Consider the following 14187-nt stretch of genomic DNA (forward strand, 5'->3'; position numbering starts at 1 on the left):
ACATTCATAAGATTTTATTGATAACTTTCTCAACAAAATTTTATAGCAAACATAAACAGTAATCCAAACCAAAACCCACCCCAAAAATTTGACCCAAGTCCAAACGATGTCGTGTCGCCACCGTTGATTCAGCACCGACTGCACCCACCAACCGGTGACGGACACCTGCCGGTAGTCCCACAATAGTGTTGCATCTTTCGACTGGCTATAGCCGGTGGGACCCCGCCTTGGACTCCCGCTAGGTATATAAACCTCGATCAGGAGCAGATGAAAAGTCCCTTAGAAAAAAAACTCCTCTTTCAGGGAACTTCTCAGGGATTTTCTTCATCTGTTTCAGGTTTGCGGATGCTGAGATTATTAGTCGATAATTGATGTATGTAGCCGAATTGCCTTTGAAAGTAGAGAGATTTTTGTTAATTTGCCTTTTCCCTGTCTTGTAATTCAAAATGTTGTGTTTCGGTTAATGATTGTAATTAAGGAGGGTTTAGGATGATCCCAATTGGAATGGTTTTGGTCGTACACACTGGAAATGGCTTCTATTAGATGGAGTCTGCATGATCATAGTGAATTTAAGTTTGATCGCCTGGTTTGGTTGTTTGATATTGAGTTGCTACGATCCAGCGCGGATTTTTGATACATTGCGTTACTTATTTTACCGAATTGATTGATTTTCCTACTGTTGATTTCATTCTTATCGATCAAGTGATAAAAAAATGTGCTTTATTTGGTATGGGTTTAGTCATAGTATCTATGGGTTAGGGTTTTATGGGACAATTGTTTGCGATTTGAAGATGGGATTGAGGGTATTTGCTTTGCGACTTTCTGCCCCATTTATGTTATATTTGCTTATATTTTGATGGTGTTTTAGGTTAAATACGCTTGGAGATATTATGCCTCAGATGGTTATGCCTGGATTTCATTGACAGAATCCAAGAGGGTATCTTTTTGGAAATTTATTGTGACTGGCACAGCTTGATATGCCGGGTGGTGGTGAGGAAAGGAGATATGTTTTTGTGTTGACCAGATTTTGGATTCGTGGGAAGGAGAGAAAATTTTCTTCTAATCTAGCTTGAATATTGTCTTCTGTACATAATTTGTAACGGTTCAAACCAATGCCCCCTTCTCGGGTGGCGAGAGGAGCTGCAGAATCATCTTCTAGTTCAGATTTATATTTCCAGGGAGAAGGACGATTCCCAAGTGCCAGAAATTCTCAATTTACTTCAAATTGTGGGAATACTTTGAATTCAGTACTACCTGGACATGCAGGTGCCAACATGGCTCCAATTCCAGGAGATGTTGGCAATGCAGCTTTAAATAATGTGCTGAGCTCTGTGTCTAGAGCTGGGGTAAATTATTTGGGTACTGGTACAAATTCAGGGCTTTCAGGAGGTCCCAATCTGCAGAGAAATGCTAGTTTTAACACCGATTCGCAGATGCTCACACCCACGTCGCCAATGTCCTTCACATCTATTGCTAGGGACGGACCCTTAACTGTGCAGGACAGATCCAATCAAGAGCTTGATTCGCAAGTTCAGCAAAGACAGGAGAATCAAGGAGCTTCATGCCCCTCTTCCTTGCCCATATCTCGAATGGGGCAACTTCAAGTGCCTGCTGGTCCACGGGAGCGTAGTCCTTTAATTCAGGACCCATTTTGCATGTCTCATTTGCAAAAGAAACCTCGCTTGGATATCAAACAGGAAGATGTTTTGCAACACCAGGTTTTGCATCATCTGTTACAGAGGCAAGATGCTATGCATTTACAGAACTCCAATCCTCAGTTACAGGCTCTTATCCAACATAGATTGAGGCAGCAACAGGAACAGCAACATCTTCAGTGTATGTCTCCAATGCAGCGCTTGCAGTTCTTGCAGCAGCACCACCAGATAAGACCTCAGGTTGCACCACAGGGACTGCAGTCTGCATTAGGAACAAAACGCCCATACGATGGTAGTGTATGCTCCAGACGACTAATGCAATTCCTCTATCATCAGAGGCAGCGTCCTGTAAGTAATTAATTGGTTACATTTCACTTGGTCTCATAGCATATGGTCTTTGTTTATGAAGTTTATTTATTTGCTCCAATATATGCTATGGCTTAATTTCATTGAATCCAATTGACCATGGAGCTGATTTTCATTTATGATTTGACTTTAAATTTGTTAGGATAATAGTCTTTCTTATTGGAGAAATTTTGTTGCTGAGTATTACTCTCCGCGCGCAAAGAAGAAGTGGTGTCTATCCTTATATCCTAACGTGGCTGGAGTATTCCCACAGCCAGGGGTAATTTTTTGTGTTACAGCTTAGTTTTCCATAAATCATTGCAGTTTATGAATTCATAATTTACGTATTTGTTTTTTCTATTTTGGCAGGATGTATGGCAATGCGGACTTTGTTGTTCAAAACCAGGAAGGGGATTTGGTGAGTTTATGAATTCGTAATTTACAGTTTAGATATCTCCATGATATTTTTATATCCTTCATATAATAATTAGCTCATCTAAGTCATTCCCAAGGTTTTTTTGGTTAACAATGCATATGATCTGTGAAAAAGAACTGCCCCCATTTTCTGTTTCTGTAATTTATAATTGGTGATATCTAGAAACTGCCTTCATTTATAATTGGCTGAGATTTCTGCCCGGTGCCCCATCTTAGTTTTCCTTAAATGGAACATTATTGCCACGTGTTATCTTATTCAAATTTGCAGTTGGAAAAAGTTAATCATTTACTTATTAAGACAAAGATTCAAGAGAAATATATGATCCTTGTTCAGCTTCTTAATGTGAAAAAAAACCCAAATCAAATTATAGTTCCTGTGTTGATCAAATCATTAGTTCTTGTTTCTTTGAGGTTTCATTTGGGTTTGAAGGTTTGAGTTTTTTAATTAAATAATTTTTAATGTAATGTTTTGTGAGAATAATATATATACATATATATATATTTTTAAGAACTAGGAGTCCAAAGTAAATCCAAACCTTAAAGAAATACATAATAAGGTGTCTCCTTGACTGAGGTTATAAGCCATCTAAACGTGTTTGCTCAACAAGGATTCAGAAAATATAATTCTTTTGGAACTTATAAGCTCCAAAAGGTACTCCAACTTTTGTTTCGTAGCTATAAGCTCTGTTATTATAATATATATTATAACCATATATGTATATATTCATAATAATATAAAAATATAGCCATATGTTTCAAATTTTGGACTTGAGCAATATACATAATTATCATATTATTATGATTTAGAAGATTGAAATAAATGTATATAGTAATATTTTATTGAAGTTAGTAAAATTGAATTTTCTAACATTATATTAAGTCATTCTAGATATAAACACATGTTTACATAATAGAAAATGTAAATATAACAAAAACATGTCTATGTTAGCCATCATCATGACAATATAATAGCTTATATTATGAGCATTATTGAGCCTAGTTCCAAAATATTCACAATGATTTATTTCTAAAACAGGACAGCATGAAAAGGGCCTATGAGACCTTTTTCGAGAAGCTTTCCCTTGTGTACTCTAAAAACTTTGTATAAACTGTGAATGTGAAGATAATGCACTCATCAACTAGGTTATGTTCCTGAGTATATTTGTATTGCTGATTTAGTTTTCATTATTAGTTATTACTATCAAGATATGAATTGTTGTCGCTACACAAACAATAGAAGAATATGTTAAACTGGATATTTATTATTTATTTTTCACAATATGAACAGTGTGTGCATTATGTTGTTTTTACATTTGGCTGATTATTATGTTTCTTTCCAGTTTTATTGAACATGGTATGTTTCGTAAATCTTTTTGGAAAAAGAATAGTGTCAGAATTCCAAAATGTGTTATGTCAACAACGCCAAAAGTTCCGGACTAGTCTTGGAACCTTCCAGCAGTTTATAACCCAAAAAAATATATATTCTCCTGTTGAATCTTGTATATACTAGTTAGATCTACACGTGTGTGCTTTGACTGTTTTACATTTATTCTTTTACCTGGTTTGAACAGAGGCGCCCTTTGGAGGCCTGGCAAAACTATATCAAACAAAATTCAATAGTGGTGTTATCGACGAGCTTCTGTTTCTTGGCTTGCCTAGTGAATCTCCAACTCCTGGAACAATGACACTATATTATAAAGAGGCAATTCTAGAAACTGTTTATGAGCAAGTTCGCGTGGTTCATGAGGGTAAACTCCGCATCGTATTCACTCATGATCTAAAGGTAACCGTTGGTCTTAATATCGTAATGCTGGATTGCAGTCGATAATCTTAATTCACAGTTTTGGTGTTTGGCAATACTTTCCCTACATTAAGCCCCATGCTTCTAATTTCTAAACAAAATTTTATCCAACTTTTTAAAAATTTGAGAACTCAGATTTATTTACTCATCTGTTTGGGTGTTTTAACATTTTCTGGTGAGCTTCTATAGATACTATTGTGGGAATTTTGTCCGCGGCGACACGAAGAGTTTATTCCTCATAGATTGGTTGCACCACAGGTACTTTGCACTTGGTTGATGTTCTCCTGATTGAGCTCTCAACTATAATCACTTTATATTCGAAAAGAGTGTGTTTTGTCCAACAATGTTGTGCTACCTGATCTTTACCTAAATTTAGTGATATTCTAATCGATCTTTTATATTGAATTTCTTTGCATAGTCTATTTATTCTTTGTTTTTCAGCCATTACTAAATTTGTTGAATGTGATTTTACCAGTAAATCTTATTGTCTGAATCTTTGATCCTCTAGGTTGAAAATTGACGATGCCCTCGTTATACGCTAAACTTGAACTCTGCTGCCTTAGTATTACAATCTTGTTAGATGATAGCATGTGTGTGCTGCAGGTGAATCGGTTTGCGCAGCTTGTGCAACATTGCCAGGACAAAATATCTGAAAGTGAACCTGATGCAGCCGTTCCTCAATCCGATTTACAAACACAGACTGCTATGTAAGTGAAGATTTCAATTCACTAGCTCTTGATTTTTCTACTAATATGACTAATTTAATTGGGTTTCTTGGGTTTCTTCTGCTTTCAGGATTGCAACGGCTGGGCGCCAGCTTGCTAGAAACTTTGAAGTGCCATTCTTGAATGAATGGGGCATACCGAAGAGATTCGGCAGGTTCCTACAGGTACCTCTCGATCATTATTTCTAATTTTGAATATCGTCGCCTGATTCTCCGAGGGTGTACAGCTTCTTATTTTTATTTCTTAATTGGTCGATAGATAGTCGATGTTGTCAATAGCATGAAAGACCTGATGGATTTCTGCGATGCAAAAAAAGTCGGCCCCATCGGTAACAAACTCCCCTCGATTTACTTTTTTTAATTCTTTTCAGTTTGATCTTTTACATAGATTTTGGCTTCAAACTCTCTATTTTTCAGATGGCTTGAAAAACTTCCCTCGAAGCACTCCGCAAACGACTCAGATGCCCAGTTGCTCTCAGGATCCGCAAACTAATCAGAACATACTCCACAATCAAATCACGGCATCGAATAATGTGCTCGGAGACACAACAAACAACCAAACGGCGACATCAAATCATGGACTCAGTGACAATGCAACAAATAACCAACATACGATCCTTCGGGGAGCTTTTGCCGGCCCTGCTCAGGCCGCTCTTGCTTTAACTAATCGTTTGACAAGGGAAAACTCAATGAGCACAGCCCATGTCCGTTCGCCTCAGCCGGAAGTTTCTTCCTCTTCCAGCCCAGCTCCGGCAACTCCGGCGCCAACTTCTGCTGCGCCAGCGACTGTACAGAGTACACCGACCAGTGACTTTTACAACAGCCAAGCATTACAGCGCCACTCAGGCAATCAAGGATTTCGACCGGAAGAAAGAAATCGCCAAATGCAGGCGCAAGATGTGAGCTGTAGGAACCAGGGAGCGTCAATGGCTTCGCAGAACAGCATTGGCTGTAAGAATAATTCACCGGAAGCTGGACATGTTGTTGAAAATCTCGTCAGACAACCGCCACTGCCGCCAGCGGCAGCTCCAGCTCCGGCTGCAGTTGAGAACGGGTTGGGAGGCAATTCAGTGGACGACGAGCGTCGCTTTGCGGATGAGCTTCTTGCGGATGTTGGATTCTTTGAGGAACTGGATGACACCTTCTGGAGGTGATTACATTTTATTTTTTTAAAAAAAAAAAAATTATGGAGACATGTTGGGTTTTTTTTTTTTTTTTTTTCTTTCTTTCTTTCTATTGTTTTGTTTTGTTGATGGACATTTTAATTTAATTTGTGGATTTGGAGCATTACCATTAAATGTTGCTGCCTGCAATCAATCATTTTGGTTGATTCTATTTTGCAAGTTTCTTACTACATTATCAAAGTTGTCTCTTCAAGGGGAAAACTTAAAGATTGATTTTTTATTTTTTCCTATAAGCTGAAGAGTTTTCTATGAAAGTAGTTAAATTTTTTAGATTAAAAACTTCCTATGGCAACAGGAAAGGTATCCACTTTGCCATTTAAGTATTACCCTAATACAAAGACAATATATAAATTATGTTAAATAAAAAAGTTCCGGTAATATTATATGAATTTCCAACAGTGATGTTTCATAAAGTAAAATATTTTACTATTTTATAGGATATTATAATAATTAAATAGTAAAAATAATTTTTAAGTGAAAACAACATTATTTAAAAAAAAATAAAAATCTATGTATCTATCTGTTCGCACATATTCAAATTAAGTAAACTATTAATATTAAGTAACTAAATCTTCTTTTATGCAAAATATCGTTCTATATATAACAAGTGATATGGAATATTTGGCTTACTTTGTTTTCTCACCATAAACTATCAAGCAATTAATTAATTAATTATATTATTTAATCAAACTCATATTGGTGAAAAATTGGGATTGGGAATTAACTTGTGCTCTATCCCGATAAATAAAATAAATAAATAAATAAATGAATCTCTCCTTTACTTTCACGATGGAATGCTCAATTTGTTTATTAATTTATCTATAATAAGGTTGTATTTGATTTTTATTTGATTTTTTGTAATTTTATTTTATATTTTTATTTAAAAAATAATTTAATATACTTTTTTTTCATCCTAATCAAATTGAGTTACTTGAAATTTTATAAAAAAATATACAATAATGATATTTAATTGATTAATAAAAATGTGTAATAATAATAATAATAATAATAGTTGATGGTGTTAATTTTATTTATGTCAAATTCCAAAAAATTATTATAGTTACTAAAATTTACTGCCTCGAATTTGCACCATGACAATTAATTTAATAATTTAAATTAATTGCAAGCGAGAAGTAACGCTTAAGAAATTGGAATACGCCCACTCGTCTTGGGATTTAAAATTTAATATAAAATGGGAAATTTTATTATTTGCTAATTTTTATAAATATTAAATCATATAATCATATTTTTACTATTTTACTCTTTTTTTTCCGGTGTATTTATTCTTTAAAGATTTATCTTCCAATTTTTATTATTAACTTTGTATATTTTGATTTTTTCCACAAAACATTAAATAAATATAAATTTAAACAAAAAATTTCAAATAAATTCAAAAAAAAAAAACACGCTTTATACACATCTATTTAAGCGAAGTAATGTATAAATATATTTAACAAAAGGGGGTTAATTTTTTTTATAGAATAATTGGGGAAAAAATGTCAAATATAAAACCTTATGGTAATTAGGATTTTCATATTTTGATTTAAATTCTGAAAATCCCATTTGTATTAATTTACTAAAATTATGATTTAGTATTTGTAGAATGTCATTTCTTTACCCTAGATTGAGTGTAAAACATAAATATGTGTAAATTTGTTAATATTATAATCGTTTGAAAATCGCGTTAGTTAGGCTATTTAACATACTATAAAAATAGCAAAAAGACTTAAATAAAATAATCTCTAAAATAAAATTATTTCAAAATAAAGAATAATATATTTTTCCATATACATTCTATAAATAACAACAAAATAAATTTTTCAAAAAACAAGTGAGTAAGTGGGTCCCTCTGACAAACCAAGGCCCACTGAATCTCACCGGCCACCTGTGTACACTCAACAATGCATTCCCCAAAAGCTCCCGGTGTTCCACTCCAAAACGCGGGCTCCGACCAATCCAACGGTCAAGATCCACTCAGGAGCAAAAATCCAGGACTCGTTTTAAACAATCCTCAAAATCATTAGTTGTACGTCAATAGCCAAATCAGTGTAAGAACATATAATCTCGTCGATTAATTACTTTCCTTCTCACACTAACCCGGCAATAAATAATTAATTATTTATATCCTTTCAAAATTATTCACATTCAATTCTAATCCCCGTTGGTGCCCTCCTTTTACGTCTCCCGTCCCGTCGGCTGCCCGCCTGCCCGCCGCCGGCGTCGATACATACAGATATAGATACACGCACGCTGCCAAGATTCTTAACTTGATTCCGTTCGAATTCCTCCCAAATCTCTAACAAGCAAGAATCTAATCCGCCCCTTTCTTTAAGGCCCCTCGTATGATTTCAGGACCAATCGATTGTTGTTGGGCGTCGCTCTATTTTAATTAATTTTGTATTCTTGCAGAGATTGAGGTTTTCTTTCGCCGCCGTCCATGGCGAATTCCGGCGGTCCGACGTTCTACTCACCCCTATCCAAACCGCCGCCGCCGCACGCCCGACGGCCAAAGCTCCTTTCTTTTGCCGTTTTGGTCGTTCTTTGCTCCATTTCGTATCTATTCGGCGTTTGGCAACGCGGAGGAGGCGGCGGCGCCGACGGCGTCGCCGTCGGGATGGGCAATCTCAACGCCGGGATTTCCTGCCCCACCAGCAACCTAACCACTACTGTTTCCGCCGCCGTTGTTCCCGGAAATCGGAAATTAGATTTCGGGACTCACCATTCCGGCGAGGACTCCGCCGGAATCAACGCCTCCTCCGCGGCGGTCAGGCCGTTCCCGCTGTGCGACGTCAAGTACAGCGAGTACACTCCCTGCGAGGACCCGGTCCGGTCTCTGAAATTCGACCGGGACCGGCTGATTTACCGCGAGCGCCACTGCCCGGAGAAGAACGAGTTGCTGAAGTGCCGGATTCCGGCGCCGTACGGCTACCGGAATCCCTTCAGATGGCCGGCGAGCCGAGATCTCGCCTGGTACGCCAACGTCCCCCACAAGGAACTCACGGTCGAGAAGGCGGTCCAGAACTGGATCCGGTTCGAGGGAGACCGGTTCAGATTCCCCGGCGGCGGCACCATGTTCCCCAACGGCGCCGGCGCCTACATTGATGACATCGGAAAATTGATCAATCTCAAAGACGGCTCCATCAGAACCGCCATCGATACTGGCTGCGGGGTAACGAATCTTCCTCCCCTTCCCGATCAATTTCTTGATACTTCAAGTCCAAATCCAATTCAAGATCACATTTTTATCATGTCTTCTCCAAAAATCTCACCAATCCTTAACCCGTTTTGAATTTTAAGGTTGCAAGTTGGGGTGCATATCTATTGTCAAGAAACATCGTCGCAATGTCATTCGCGCCGCGGGACACACACGAAGCTCAAGTTCAATTTGCTCTCGAACGAGGTGTGCCAGCGATGATCGGCGTCATTGCCTCGAAGAGACTCCCGTATCCTTCCCGAGCATTCGATATGGCGCATTGCTCGCGCTGCCTCATCCCGTGGGGGCAGCAAGGTAGTTCTATATCTTATCACTTCCATTTTCAACGACCATATTATAATATTCATTTTCAACGATCATATTATAATATCCTAACTTGCTGTCTTTTTCAGACGGACAGTATTTGATCGAGGTTGATAGGTTGTTAAGACCGGGCGGGTATTGGATCTTGTCCGGTCCGCCGATCAATTGGCGGAAACACTGGAAAGGGTGGCAAAGAACACAGGAAGATCTTAACTCCGAGCAGCAGCAGATCGAGAATGTTGCGAAGAGCTTATGTTGGAAGAAACTAATTGAGAGGGATGACATCGCGATTTGGCAGAAGCCGACGAATCATATCTTCTGTAAGAAGTTGAAGAAGGTTCACAAGAGCCCTCCTCTTTGCCCTCTCCGGAATCCCGACAAAGCCTGGTTTGTCATCCTTAGCCTGTAAGAATTATTCGTAGCAAGTTTCGGGTTCTTACATTTCTTGCAGGTACACGAATTTGGAAACCTGCGTGACTCCCTTGCCCGATGTTTCATCGAATGAGGAAGTTTCCGGTGGCAGTCTGGAGAAGTGGCCGGGAAGGCTGACTGCAGTTCCTCCGAGGATTAGTCGGGGGACGGTGGATGGTATTACACCGGAAGTTTTTCGACAGGACATGGAGCTGTGGAAGAAGCGCGTGACTTATTACACGAGCATCAACAACGAGCTCGGGACATCGGGGAGATACCGGAATATTCTCGACATGAACGCATACATGGGAGGCTTCGCCGCGAATTTGTTCGACGACTCCGGCTCGAGCTCCTCTTGGGTGATGAACATTGTCCCCGTCGAGGCCAAAGTCGACACTTTGGGCATCGTATACGAGCGAGGATTGATAGGAACTTATCATACATGGTACTAATACTAATCTTTGCCAGCTTTCACCTTTTCGAACATTGTCTGATGATGATCTTGTTGTCGTAGGTGCGAGGCGATGTCGACTTATCCTCGAACATATGATTTCGTCCACGCTGATTTGGTTTTTACGATGTACAAAGACCGGTGCCAGATGGAGGATATCATGTTAGAAATGGACAGGATTTTGCGACCGGAGGGCGGTCTGATCATCCGCGATGATGTCGATGTTCTTCTCAAGGCGAAGGCGATAGCGGAGGCGCTTAATTGGGACAGCAAAATCGTCGACCACGAAGACGGGCCGATGGAGAGGGAGAAGCTGCTATTCGCTGTCAAGCTGTACTCGACAGCCCCGAAAACTTCGTAACTATTTGACAACATCGTTTCGTTCGGTCTCACAAAAACTTAGCTAACGATTAAAATTTCCTTTTTTCGTGGATTTTTGTTGTGTAAGTGTTTAGTTTCGATTTGAAGCACAATTGTGATGACAAGAAGTTAGGTTGCTCATGCTTTGTAGTAACTATTCATTTTCATTAATTTTTCGATATCTATAAATTCATATCGATCGATCGTTTCGGAAGCATCGATGGCTGCGGTTAATTGTTTTCCGGCTCTTTTAACGCTGCTGCTGATAATGACGGCAATGCCGGGGCCGGCGCTGTCGCAGCAGCAATGCTCGAACGTGCTTTCGAGCCTCAATAAATGCGTGCCCTTTGTGATGCCCGGCGCCGGAGCTCCCAGCGCCGACTGCTGCTCGGCGCTCCAGGGCGTCGACCACGCCTGCCTTTGTAATATGCTCCAGGTCTCGTCGCGTATACCGACGGAGTGTAGCCTCCCGCCGCTAGCGTGTCCAGGTATTTTGTTACCGTTGCTAGTTTTTATTGAATTTATTTTTTTCATAAAATATTTATTGAATATTTATTTTTAAAATTTTGAGATGTTTGAAAGGTTTTATGTAATGGGAGAGTTTTTTTTTTTTTTCTTATTTTATTTTGACTATTGTGTTTGCAGCAAATTGAATCCGAAGCTGCGGTGAATAAAATGGTAACGATGATGCTGGCAAGAATTGGAGAATAATTGCAATGCTGCCTAGGGAATTAATCGAATTAATTAAATAATACTGTTCTCATGTTATGTGAGAAGATTTATAGATTTGTGTGGAATTTTAATAGTGATATTGAGAATAAGAAAAAAGTATTTATTTTCTTTCTGTCTATACCTTATTTTCTCTGTCGATTTTTTAATAAAAATTTTTAATTTTATTTTTAATTTACTTATTTTAAAATTATAATATTATTAATTTTAATTTTCGTATAAAAAACGGAAGAAGAATATATGGAAAGAATACATACCTATATTTGAATTAAAAAAAAATACTCAAACTGTATCAATTTTTAATAACGTCAATAGAAAGCGGAAAACAGAAAGAGGATTTTTTTAATATAAACTTAAAAATAAATAAATTGGACCAAAAGCCTTCAAAAGTCGTCAGTCTTCGCAAGTCTTACCTGTCAATTGTCGTCTACTTTAAAACCCCCAACCACCACCGCACCCCCGGCGGCGCGTCGTCTACACTCGACGTGTCCTCGCGCGTCTTTTCAAACACCCCCAATTAAAATCCCGCCCCACCCCCCATCCTTCAATTCCTCCAAGATGAGGCATGGGTAGGGCCACCAAATGGCTCCGTTCGCTCTTCTCCACCTCCAAAAACCCTCCGCCGGAGAACCAGAAGAAGAAGAAGAAGACAGCGAATAAAGCAGCAGCGAAGTGGCTTCTGCCCAAATCCGGCGACACTAGCTTCACGACCGACGAATCTTCGGCTTACGCGACTCAGCTGGATGCGAACAAGCACGCGATAGCGGTGGCCGCGGCGACGGCGGCGGTTGCTGAGGCGGCTCTCGCGGCAGCCCAGGCGGCGGCGGAGGTCGTGAGATTGACTGGCGGCGGTGGAAACGGGAGCGGGAGGAATGACGCGGCCAATATTGGCGGCGACCGACGCCGCGCCGCCGCGGTTGTTAAGATTCAATCGGCTTTCCGTGCGTATCTTGTGAGTTCAATTTTTTTAGTTTTTCTTCAACTTTCCATACCTGGAAAGCACACAGTCTTCTCCTCCATTAATGATTTTGAGCACTCCTCTTCGATTGAATTTACTTTTTGGATTTAGAACAAACACAGTTAGAAATTTTCAGTAAATAATTACTCCATGTTAGGGCCAAATCCAATCGATTCATGTTCATCATCGAATTAATTTTTTTATACAAAGTACAAATCATTATTGCAATTTTGGATTAGTTCATTTGGGTATAATGATAACACTTCCCCTTCCCTTTGTTGAGCTTTTGGCTGTCTGTCTGCTTCTTTATATCTTGAGCTAGAAGTTACACAAGAATGGCATTTGAAAAGGGACAATGCCCATGTCCTACTTTTCCCTTTCCTTGAAAAATGGTGGATGATGTTTTTGTTCTTAGCTACATCGATCTTTTTGTTGTTTGTTTTCTTAGTTCGATCAAATTGTCAGTTGTGGATGATGATGATGACGAGTGTTGTTGGGTGTGAAATTGGTGTAGGCTAGAAGGGCATTGAGGGCACTCAAGGCCCTTGTTAAGCTTCAAGCTCTCGTTAGAGGCCACATTGTTCGAAAACAGAGCGCGGACATGCTTCGCCGGATGCAAGCCATGGCTCGGATCCAAGCTCGAGCATCTGCACATCGATCTTATATCGCAGAGCCGATGAACAAGCAGTTCGGAAACTACGTTCTTCGTCCAGTATGTTATGCACCAATCTTTGATCAAATTCGTATAGTATAGCATATAGTGATGATGATGGCATTCGCCGGTTGTCGATTTTGCAGGGCATCGGGTATAGGAGAAACTATGAACGGTCGAAACAGGTTCCATCGACCCTCGAGGTAACTTCTCCAATTCGATTTTGAGATGGTTTTAGTTCTAAAATTGTGGTAAGATCTTGCATTGTTTATAGATGGGTCAAGAAGGCGCGCGCCAAACTTCGAACTGGCTGCATTACTGGATGGATCAGTACTCTTCGAACACTGACGAGAGAACGGACAAGATACTCGAAATCGACACATGGAAGCCTCACCGGCTCGACAGGCGAACCGAAGGAAGACAAATCTCCGTCCCGACTAAATTCCAGAAGCCTAATCCGAGTATTTCCTCGGACGAGGTGTCTCCATGTCAAGGAGATCAAGCTTCGTCTCGACAATCTAGAGGGCCGTTCACTCCTACAAAAAGCGATTGCTCTAGAAGCTTCTTCGGCGACTACCTCAGCCACCCTAACTACATGGCAAACACAACCTCGTCCCTCGCAAAAGCGAGGTCTCAGAGCGCGCCCAAGCAGAGAATGACGACGGAGGAGTTGGGAATGAGTCACTGTCTATGGGAACCCGACACTGTTTCGGAATTTGGCTTTTCCTTACCGGGAAACTTCAGGGACAACACTTATCTACAATACTCGGATCGGTTAAGGAGGCAAGAGACTCCTGCGCGCGGGGCTTACCCGGGCTTTAGCTCGACCTACGGCTACCGGCTTTAGCTAAAAGTTTTCTGTGTTATAATGTAAGTTATTATCGCTGTATGTTCGTACGTACATTGACACGCTTTACTTGACTTGATTCAACTCAATATCGCTGTCCTAAAGCTATGTCTGCAAA

At 39.7% G+C, this 14187-nt stretch overlaps 4 protein-coding genes across 5 annotated transcripts; all 4 read left to right on the forward strand.

Moving 5' to 3' along the window:
* The first annotated feature begins 235 nt into the window (after nucleotides 1-235).
* Nucleotides 236-6345, forward strand: LOC127259740 (probable transcriptional regulator SLK2). 2 transcript variants are annotated; one of them, XM_051287310.1, is made up of 10 exons: nucleotides 236-373; nucleotides 869-2003; nucleotides 2164-2280; nucleotides 2370-2418; nucleotides 4007-4218; nucleotides 4426-4494; nucleotides 4840-4943; nucleotides 5032-5125; nucleotides 5220-5289; nucleotides 5378-6345. In XM_051287310.1, the coding sequence occupies exons 2-10, from the start codon at nucleotides 1113-1115 to the stop codon at nucleotides 6112-6114; spliced, it is 2343 nt and encodes a 780-aa protein (XP_051143267.1). In that variant the 5' UTR covers nucleotides 236-373; nucleotides 869-1112; the 3' UTR covers nucleotides 6115-6345. The 2 variants fall into 2 exon arrangements, with proteins under 2 accessions (XP_051143267.1, XP_051143268.1); XM_051287311.1 differs by having other exon boundaries at nucleotides 246-337.
* Nucleotides 6346-8340: 1995 nt separating this feature from the next.
* On the forward strand, nucleotides 8341-11047 carry LOC127259264 (probable methyltransferase PMT16). The gene is made up of 5 exons (XM_051286471.1): nucleotides 8341-9313; nucleotides 9442-9652; nucleotides 9751-10048; nucleotides 10113-10517; nucleotides 10587-11047. The coding sequence occupies exons 1-5, from the start codon at nucleotides 8582-8584 to the stop codon at nucleotides 10882-10884; spliced, it is 1944 nt and encodes a 647-aa protein (XP_051142428.1). The 5' UTR covers nucleotides 8341-8581; the 3' UTR covers nucleotides 10885-11047.
* Nucleotides 11048-11091: 44 nt separating this feature from the next.
* LOC127259265 (stamen-specific protein FIL1-like) lies at nucleotides 11092-11716 on the forward strand. Its single transcript, XM_051286472.1, has 2 exons — nucleotides 11092-11371; nucleotides 11529-11716. The coding sequence occupies exons 1-2, from the start codon at nucleotides 11104-11106 to the stop codon at nucleotides 11534-11536; spliced, it is 276 nt and encodes a 91-aa protein (XP_051142429.1). The 5' UTR covers nucleotides 11092-11103; the 3' UTR covers nucleotides 11537-11716.
* Nucleotides 11717-12079: 363 nt separating this feature from the next.
* On the forward strand, nucleotides 12080-14158 carry LOC127259688 (protein IQ-DOMAIN 23-like). The gene is made up of 4 exons (XM_051287210.1): nucleotides 12080-12564; nucleotides 13085-13282; nucleotides 13369-13425; nucleotides 13497-14158. The coding sequence occupies exons 1-4, from the start codon at nucleotides 12178-12180 to the stop codon at nucleotides 14067-14069; spliced, it is 1215 nt and encodes a 404-aa protein (XP_051143167.1). The 5' UTR covers nucleotides 12080-12177; the 3' UTR covers nucleotides 14070-14158.
* The last annotated feature ends 29 nt before the right edge of the window (nucleotides 14159-14187 follow it).

This window comes from Andrographis paniculata, unplaced genomic scaffold, assembly GCF_009805555.1.
Source record: "Andrographis paniculata isolate CXL003 unplaced genomic scaffold, ASM980555v1 Contig60END, whole genome shotgun sequence".
Lineage (NCBI taxonomy): Eukaryota > Viridiplantae > Streptophyta > Magnoliopsida > Lamiales > Acanthaceae > Andrographis > Andrographis paniculata.

Coding starts and splice junctions, on each gene's coding strand:
- LOC127259740 (XM_051287310.1), top strand. CDS start 1,113: ATGCCCCCTTCTCGGGTGGCGAGAGGAGCTGCAGAATCATCTTCTAGT. Junction 2,004..2,163: donor ATCATCAGAGGCAGCGTCCT/GTAAGTAATTAA, acceptor TAAATTTGTTAG/GATAATAGTCTTTCTTATTG. Junction 5,126..5,219: donor GATTCGGCAGGTTCCTACAG/GTACCTCTCGAT, acceptor ATTGGTCGATAG/ATAGTCGATGTTGTCAATAG.
- LOC127259264 (XM_051286471.1), top strand. CDS start 8,582: ATGGCGAATTCCGGCGGTCCGACGTTCTACTCACCCCTATCCAAACCG. Junction 9,314..9,441: donor CCATCGATACTGGCTGCGGG/GTAACGAATCTT, acceptor TTGAATTTTAAG/GTTGCAAGTTGGGGTGCATA. Junction 10,049..10,112: donor CGGAATCCCGACAAAGCCTG/GTTTGTCATCCT, acceptor CATTTCTTGCAG/GTACACGAATTTGGAAACCT.
- LOC127259265 (XM_051286472.1), top strand. CDS start 11,104: ATGGCTGCGGTTAATTGTTTTCCGGCTCTTTTAACGCTGCTGCTGATA.
- LOC127259688 (XM_051287210.1), top strand. CDS start 12,178: ATGGGTAGGGCCACCAAATGGCTCCGTTCGCTCTTCTCCACCTCCAAA. Junction 12,565..13,084: donor CGGCTTTCCGTGCGTATCTT/GTGAGTTCAATT, acceptor AAATTGGTGTAG/GCTAGAAGGGCATTGAGGGC. Junction 13,426..13,496: donor AGGTTCCATCGACCCTCGAG/GTAACTTCTCCA, acceptor CATTGTTTATAG/ATGGGTCAAGAAGGCGCGCG.